Source organism: Phyllobates terribilis, unplaced genomic scaffold (assembly GCF_046119375.1).
Source record: "Phyllobates terribilis strain yellow unplaced genomic scaffold, ASM4611937v1 Scaffold_1__5_contigs__length_1240528914, whole genome shotgun sequence".
Classification (NCBI taxonomy): Eukaryota; Metazoa; Chordata; class Amphibia; order Anura; family Dendrobatidae; genus Phyllobates; species Phyllobates terribilis.
Genome location: NW_027362761.1, coordinates 1,086,299,328 through 1,086,308,235, shown reverse-complemented (window position 1 = coordinate 1,086,308,235; position 8,908 = coordinate 1,086,299,328). Strand labels below are relative to the sequence as shown.

The 8,908-nt window shown below is 45.4% G+C and overlaps 1 protein-coding gene across 6 annotated transcripts in view; it reads right to left on the bottom strand.

Annotated features, from left to right (window-relative positions):
• Positions 1–1,319: 1,319 nt before the first annotated feature.
• YIPF7 (Yip1 domain family member 7) overlaps positions 1,320–8,908 on the bottom strand; it is a 133,330-nt gene continuing 125,741 nt past the window's right edge. For 5 of the 6 annotated variants that reach the window (XM_073645551.1, XM_073645548.1, XM_073645550.1 and 2 more), the window contains one exon: positions 1,320–2,550. In XM_073645551.1, coding sequence (XP_073501652.1) covers positions 2,388–2,550 — 163 coding nt within the window. In that variant the 3' untranslated portion in view covers positions 1,320–2,387. The remainder of the gene's footprint in view (positions 2,551–8,908) is intronic. The other variant, XM_073645546.1, reaches the window with a different exon arrangement.

Genomic DNA, 8,908 nt, shown 5'->3' with positions numbered 1-8,908 from the left:
GGAAGATAAATAGGACTCCAGGCTAAGATGTGGGGGAGATATTGGATCCGGAACACTGTTGGTATTGCAGAAGAGTCTCTTGGGCTAGAGATTAGAGTCACAGAGATGCTTCACTTAAAGAGGGAACCAGGGCTGAAGATGTTGCCAGTGCCTGTGAGGGAGATAATAACCCGTCGGGCCTTATCCATTTTATCTGCCTGTAAATATTGTACATACTCCTCTTCCCCAAGTAAAGTCCAAGTTATGGTTAAGAACCTTGTGTCCTCTGAATTTATTGCTGCCCTGGTCCCAGAAGAGAAATGCCTGGAGACAGCCGCGATCGAATGGTTTGAAGTAAGTGGAGAGCACCACATACACAGCCCCACATCAGAGAGAAAACACGTATTGTCTGTAGGGTGCCAGAGCGAGCCGAGGCTACAGATCGCCCACGACTACCTTGCTGAGGCACCTTACAACTGTATCAGGGCCATCATACTCTGTGAAAGGATATGTGAGAGCCATTGTACTGTGTGGAGGGTTGAGTTTGGCCATTATACTCAGTGGAGTGCTGTGTGGGGGTCTCAAACTGTATGGGAGTGCAATGTGGTAATCTCATACTATGTGTGGGCCATTGTAGTGTGTGCAAGGCTGTGGGGGGCTCTTATACTGTGTGGGGGTCATTATACTATATGGCAGGGCTGTGTGTGAGCCATCATACTGTGTGGAGGACTTTGTGGGGCCTATCATACTATGTGAAAGTGTGTGTGGAGGCAGCATGATTTGTGGGCACCATTATACTGTATGGAGGGTTGCAGGATGCCATTATACTGTGTAGGGGTCACCATATTGTGTGGAGAGCTGTGTGGGAGCCATTATAGTGCATGAGGGGACAATTTAACTGTGTCGAAGTCTGTGTGTGGGCCATCATATTTTTTAGAGGGCTATTTGGGCCTCATACTGTGTGGAGAGCTGTGTTGGGGCCATCATGGTATGTTGGTACCCCTATAGTGTGTGCGAGTGCTGTGTGTGGAACATCATGCTATGTAGAGGACTGTGTGGGGACTCTAATATACCAGCCCCTGTTACAGGTGACATCAGGTGAAAAAAAATGCACATTGCTGTTACTAGCCCACCCCCATTGAAAAATAAAAAATGTGTCCGATATATAAAAATAATTGTTATAGAATTACAGAAAGGGGAACAAGTTTTAAAATATATTTTAGTGATCTTATGTGGTCATAAAATAAAAAAAAAACAATGAGAAAAACAGTCAGATATTTCTTTTATTTTCCTACTGATATCATCCTATATTGGCAAAAAAAAAATAAAAAGAGAGGGTATGACAATGACAGATAAATGAAGCCCCCTGTATCAAGAAAAAAAGATGCAAAAATTATTTGAATATCCGAACAAGAACAAATTTTACAGCTCTTTAAACTGCATGTATGAAAAAAATGTGCTTGGTCAGGAACTGGTTAAAGTAATGGAAAATATATTGATTATTATTATGATATTGTCTCTGCCCTTTATATTTTTCCCTTCACTTTTAGGATTTTCCATGATGTATATTTTATCTGCCCCCTTCTTCTACACACTCAACATCTCTCTTCTTCCATGATATCCACAGAGATCACATATCTCTCCTCATTGGTGAAGTTCCTTGCACTTCGGCATCCAAAGATGCCCCAAAGACCACATAAATAGACACCAGTATTAAAATGACTCTGGTCTGGTTAAAGTTTTTGCATTAGGGTTGAGGAGCAGTAAGTTAAAGGGGTTGTCTCGTGAAAAAAAAAGTTATCACTTATCCACAGGATAGGCATTGATTGGTGGGGGTCCAACCTCTGGGACCCTCATCGATCAGTTAGTTATCACCTGTCCTATGGATAGATGATAAATTTGTTGTCCAGTTAAAATAAGTTACATCTCCTCAGACCTTTTCATCTCCTGGGCACCATAGTAAGTTCCATGCCTGCTACTCTGGTAGTTACACACATGGAAAACACATATGCAGCATTGAAATACAGTATTCAGAGTGCTCTATTTTAATTCAAATCTTTATTAATAATATAATATATTTATGATTCATAATTCAACCTTGTAAGAAAGTGTAGACGGCATAGACATCATAGCATAGAAGCTTAGTTACCTGTTCTTTTGTTTAAGAATTATCTCAGAATAAGCTTCATAATGAATTAATTAGTGTGAGAACTTCAGATACACAAAACCTAAAGTATTCTTTTTTCCCCCATTAAAGTTTCTAACAGCATTATATTAACAGATCATATGGATCAGCATTACTTTACTGCATATCATGAGCGAAAAATATTATACTGTATACATAGCAGAGAGCAGATGGGGTTCTTGGGTTTCAATGTCTGGATCCAATGATAAAGTATGTGCATATTTTAAAATACAGTTAGCAATGCAAAAAGTCCATAAAGCAAGGCACAGGGATATGCCACAAGGAGCTGCTGTCCTTCCATTGCCAATGTAGTGATGAATATTTTTGAAGCTGAAAAACTGCACCATCCAATTACAGCAGCCGCTAAGAATGATCCAGTGATTCCCCTAAAAAAAACAAAAGCATAAATACAAGATAAGCTAAAAATATACCAATATTCTCACCTAGACATGTAGAGGAGATTCACCTTTATTTAGTCAGATTTCTACAAAAAAATTCTTGCAACAGTAATGTCTTTCCAGTTTTCCTCATCCACTTTTCGGTTTAGTTCAATTACAATTAATCATATTATGTGCATAAAATGATTTATTGATGTTTAGCAGAGGTGCTTCATTTGTACCCGCTATTGCTACAACTCTGCTTAGATCATAAAGACATCATGGAGTTGGGTCTCAGGAACTTGACCTCACATTTACACTGACGAGCAACAATGTTTTGAACTGTTGACTTTCAGGCTCCATATCTCACCATCCACTACAGCTTCCAACGTGAGACTACCATCATTTTATAGACAATCATCCTGGCTATCTCATACATAAATTTGACATTTAGCATATTATTAGTTATGCAGATTCTTGACATGTCACTGCATTGTTACTGTTTTGCTCCTGGTGGTGGAAACATCTTTTTCTTCTTGTATACTACAAAATACAACCTGTTCTCACGTCCATGCAAGCACAGTGGACGCACGTTACACGAGTCTGGAATGGTGGCCCAAAAAAAGTGAAGAAGCCTCGACGTCAATATCGTCATAAGAAGTGCCGAGTGCGAGTTTACAAAAAAGTACTGAAAAATGCACAGTAGAAGATTGGAAATGGGTGATTTGGAGCGATGGGACAAAAGTTAATAGACTAGGCTTTCATGGGTGCAAATGTGTCTGAAAGAAACAAGGGAAAAAGGGATTAACGGATTGAGAAATTGAAGGAACTGTCAAGTTCGGTGGAGGAAGCCTGATGATATGGGGTTGTGTCAAAGCCAAAGGTGAGGGATACTTGACCAGGATCGATGGTGGTCTCAATGCTGAGCTAAATGGGAGTATCCTACAAGACGAATTGCTTAGTACACTCAAGTACTTTGGGTGTGAAAAGTACAACATAGTGTTCCAGCAGGACAATGACCAGAAGCATAGGTTGAGATTGGCAAAGAAATGGATCAATGACAATGAAGTAGAGGTGCTGGATTGTCCCCCACAGTCCCCAGACCTCAACCAAATCAAACAGTTGTGGGTAGAGTTTAAGAAAAAGCTGTTTACATACCCAAGTGAGTCGAGTAATATACACCAACTTTGGTAACGTGTAGAAGAAAACTAGGATCAGATTTCAGTTGAAACATGCTTGAATCTGATCGAGAGCATGCCCAGAAGAAATCAGGCAGTATTGAAAGCCAAAGGAGGATTTACAAAATACTACCAAAATAATAAAAAATTTAATTTAGATTTTTAGGAGCAAAACAGTAACAATGCAGTGACATGTCAAGAATTTGCATAACTAATCATATGCTAAATAGTTGCAAGTCAAATTTATGTATGAGATAGTCAAGATGAATGTCTATAAAATGATGGCAGTCTCACGTTCGGAGCAGTAGTGGATGGTGAGATATGGAGCCTGAAATTCAAAAGTTCAAAACATTGTTACCCTTTTGCTCAACACTGTACAACCCAATCAGAGTTAATATAAAGGAGAGGTGGTTATGAATAAGGCAACCACTGTAGAGTATGCGCATCAATATTTAGATATGTGATATTTTTGTTACCTATTCCATTATTACAGAAATTTAGAAATGGCTGCTTGCTTGCCATTTATTTTCTCCTGTTCTTGCTATCTGGCTGTTTTTGGTTTTCCATTAGCTCCATCAGGGAGAATTGTGAGACACACCTCCTGGCTCATCATTGGTTCAGTCTGATGTTCTCAACCTCCCCATCGTAGCTCTGCTTCTTCTGATTGGCTGCTATGTATAAACACAATCTGATCATGAACTCAACACGACATGTGCACACAACGTTATTTTTAGGCGAGTCCACTCTGAAATCTGTCTGACAAAACACTCCAAAGAATAAACATATACATGTCTATCTAAAAATGACTTTTAAGTGCTTCTGGTTTCCAGACACCAAGCAGTTAAAAGAAGTGAGGTGACTATTCTCCAGGCATTTTTTGATCTGAAAATGCTACTTTACTATACAAGTCAAAGGGAAGGCCCAAAATGCAACAGGAAGACGACTAGCCATCTTTTTGAGAGTCTTGCTAGCAAATTTGCTTCAAAATCGCTAGTGGTTTCTTGTTGAATGGAATACAAAAAATGTCCAGAAATGCCCTTAAAAAGGCACTCAAAATCGCTGGCAAAACACTAAAAAGAACACTGGTGGACACAATTGCTTCAAAAGCTCCTAGGAAACAGACAAATAGTTAAAAATCAACCGAGAAAAGCAATAAAAAGCATCTTCCTCTTGACAAACTTTGTGGGGTGACGCTGTAATGCTGTCGTGTAAACCTCTTTACTGGGAGAGCTAATTTGGGGTGAGACACAAGAGGTCTCCAGATCTGCCACTGTTGGTCAAATTAGGTGCGATAATTAGGAGACAAGAACACACAACCTGTATCTGTCAGTGTATAAGGTTTGTCTGCTCTCAGATACCAAGACATAAGGTTTTATTGTACCCACAGGAATTTAGTACATAACTAGAGATGAGCGGTGTTCGACTAGAACTGTTCGCCAATCTCAAATTCGAGCTGTTTTGGGCGGTGTTCGAGTTGTTCGACGAACCCGAACGATTTGCAAAAAATTCGGCTGTGCGAGGTTATGTTCGATAACTGTTCGTGCACCAAAAGCTTGTCCTGCATGTCTGGCGCTATTTAGAGCCCCAATCATGCAGGGGATGTCTGACACTCACTGTAATGCCACAGCCATGGTGGTTGTGGCATTACAGTGATTGCCCAAATCGATGGGAACAGTGCCAACAGTGAAACTTGAAAAGCCGGCAATTCAGCAGCGGCATACACCGGTACCCGACAATTTAGAACCGAAAGAATAGAGCTTCACACATAGATTAGATAGATAGAAACATGTCAGTCACATATATAAGAAGTACAGTGACAATGTTGCTTACTGTACTTGTCATTTAGTGTAAAGGATTTATCAAAAAAATATTAGTGTTTTCATGCACTGTCTCTTTAAAAAAGCCGGCCGGCAATTCAGCATCTGTACCCGACAATTTAGAATAGAAGGAATAGAGCATCACACATATATTAGATAGATAGAAACATGTCAGTCACATATATGAAGTACAGTGACAGTGTTGATTACTGTACTTGTCATTTAGTGCTAAAATAAAGGATTTATTTAAAAAAAAATTGGCGTGGGGTTCCCCGTAATTTTAGTCTCTAGCGGAGGTTAAGCAGACGGCTGCGGTAGATGTTTGAAGCCTAGGAAGGGGGTAATACCCACGGAGCTTCCCAGGCTACTAATATCAGCCCCCAGCGGAATACCTAGCCTTTACTAGCTATTAAAATGGGGGTCCCCCCTATTTTAATAGCTGGCAAAGGCTAGGCAGACAGCTGGGGGCTGATATTAATAGCCCAGGAAGGGTGCCATGAATATTGGCCCCCTCCCAGGCTAGAAACACCAGCCGTCAGCCGCCCCAGAAATGGCGCATCCATAGGATGCGCCAATTCTGGCACTTAGCCTCGCTCTTCCCACTGCCCTGTAGCGGTGGCAGTGGGGTAATAGGGCTGGGGTTGATGTCAGCTTATAATGCCAGCTGGCATCAAGCCCAGGTTAGTAATGGAGAGGCGTCTATAAGACACCCCCATTACTAACCCCATAGTCAAAGTTAAAAGAAAACACAAACACCCAGAATAAAGTCCTTTAATTGAAATAAAGACACAATCCTTTATTGTTCTAAATTAAACCATACTTACCACCACGCCCATTCCAGCTGAAGCCAACGATCTCCTGCAATAAAAGTAAAATAATAAAGCAACCTCATCCTTACCTTTCCATGGTTCCCAGGACAGCTTCAGCTCTGCTACATCGAGATGACAGGCTGGACCGCAGCAGAACGCTGCCATCCAGCCTGTCATCCCGCGGACACTGAGAAGCGCAGGCATGCTTGCGCTCCTCAGTGTCTCGCTGTGACGGTATCCAGATGAGCCGACAATGAACTCGGCTCACCTCATGTGTGGCACCCCAGGGGTCTGGTTTCCACAGTAACAAGCAATGTTATGTCTGAGAGCAGGTGGGAGGTCTCTTGGTCAGGGATCCTGTGCATGCCACACCTCCTGCCCAGTCCTGGGAGGGGAAGAACTTCCCCTGTATAAACCTGGGGCTGAGGCAGGGTTAGGGAGTTCAGAGGGAGAGTGCAGCCAGGAGTCCTGACAGGGAGCTGTGGCTCCGGCTGGGCCCAGCTCCTGGGCCATGCCAGAAGTAGAGAAGAGAAGCAGCATAGGAAGAAACAACAGGAGCTCTGTGGGAGCAGTGTTACAAAGAGTCAGGGGCTGGCAGCTGCAGAGCTCGCCCTGACTGAGAAGATTTCTTACCGGACCCGGAGTCCGAGGCTGTGGGGACTAACTCCTACCCAGCAGCAGAATCCGTCAGGCAGGGGATTTCAGGTCCTCTGGCCAAGAAACCCGAAGGCACGGTCACACGCATGGGACCAGCACCGCCGTCGTGGAGCGGAAGCTACTAGAAGGCCCCGAGTCACCGGCCATACGGGTGAGCACCACACGGTACACTCAGGGACGTGGGCTACTTATACTCGCTTCTAGCAAGGTAGCCAGAAGAGTATCGTTAGTTTGGGAGGCCTACAACTCCGCCTGGCCAGGGGAGATCCCATCTGCTCAAGGACTGACCAGGCCCCAACCGCTAGCCAGTACTCCGGGAGGGTCTATCTTTGTCACCAGTAAAGACCCTGAACTACACCGCATCGTCTCTGAGTGGTTCCTGCTACCCCCATCATCCACGTCGGCTGCCCTGAGGCCATACCCCTCCCGTTGGGGGTTATACCATCTACGCTGCACTATCCTACCACCGGCCTCAGCGGTCTGCCCTGCAGCGGCAGCTCCATAGCTGCATTCAACGGGTGGCGTAGTCGTCCTACATCTACCGCTGATACAGCGCCACTTAGTCTGACTCCCTGGGCACGGACCGGGTCACCGCCACGAGACTACAACCCTCAACAGATCCGGCTCCGGGTAAGCTCCCGCGTGCGCAACGCTGCGCGACACAGGCCCAGGGGTGCGTCAACTTTTGGCGTAGTCGGCAGGATTTCGTGCCCGCAACCACCGGGTACTGCGTGCCTGAAAAGCAAAGACTGTTCAAACTTACCAGTGGTGAGGTTTCCCGCCATCCGGCGCCATCTTCTGCCTTCTTCCCGCCATCCACGAAGTTTTCCCGCCATCCGGCGCCATCTTCGGCCTTCTTCCCGCCATCCGTGGAGTTTTCCCGCCATTGGACGCCATCTTGAGGACGCCGCGCGGGAAGAAGAGGGGCGTGGACTCCGAAAGCGCGCGAGAACTGAAGCCCCGCCTCACGTCCGGACGTTGCGTAAGGTCCTGGAAGGAGCCCAGCAGACGCCGACGTCACCGGAGCGCGACGGAAGGTCCTCAACCCTGACGATTCACTGCGGAGCCGCGGCCTACGGAAGAGGATCATCGCAAGGTAGGCCACGGTCCACTAGGGGGGAGAAGGATGCCGGATACGGAGGAGAGCTTCACCGCTTCAACCCCCGCCAGCGCCACCGCTGTTGCGGTCATGCCTTTCACCATGCCCTATATCCCGGGGGCAGCCTGGCTACCCCAGTACTCAGGGGAGTCACATACCCTGCATGACTTTAGAGAAAAGCTGGATAGCCTCTTCCAGGTGTACCCCCTCACAGAGGAGCAAAAAGTGAGCATCCTGGTGGCCCAATTAACCGGGGCAGCCCAAAGGGAGGTAAAGCCCTGGCCACCTGGGAGGAGGACTGTCACAGAGATACTAACCCAGCTAACCGAGGAGGAGCTGCAGTACTACCAATACGAGGAAAGCCAAGAGGACCCGGACGGGTCTGAGGACTACCCTCAGGAGGGAGCACAAAGAGGACATAGCTACTGAAGGGAAGTAGCGTGAATAAAGAGCTGTACATAGTTACCCGTTAGGGTACAAGGACTGCTGCTAATTAAAATATGGTCCCCGTTGGGATTAGTGAATTGTTCCCCATGTGTCCCTATCCCTTACCAGGCTGAGGACTGTGAGCAGCCATCCCCTATCCCTTACCAGGCTGAGGACTGTGAGCAGCCAATCCTTATCCCCACTGGCCGAGGACTGAGAGCGGCCATATCCTGTAAATAATTATGTGTTTCTAGTAATTTATAGGAGTCCTTGGTGGATTTACCGGGAATCCTTTGTACAGTTAGTGGAGCGTAACCCAGGATGGACTAAAAGACTGTTAAGGACTCGGGGCAGGACAGACCCCTACCTGGTTACGTCTCC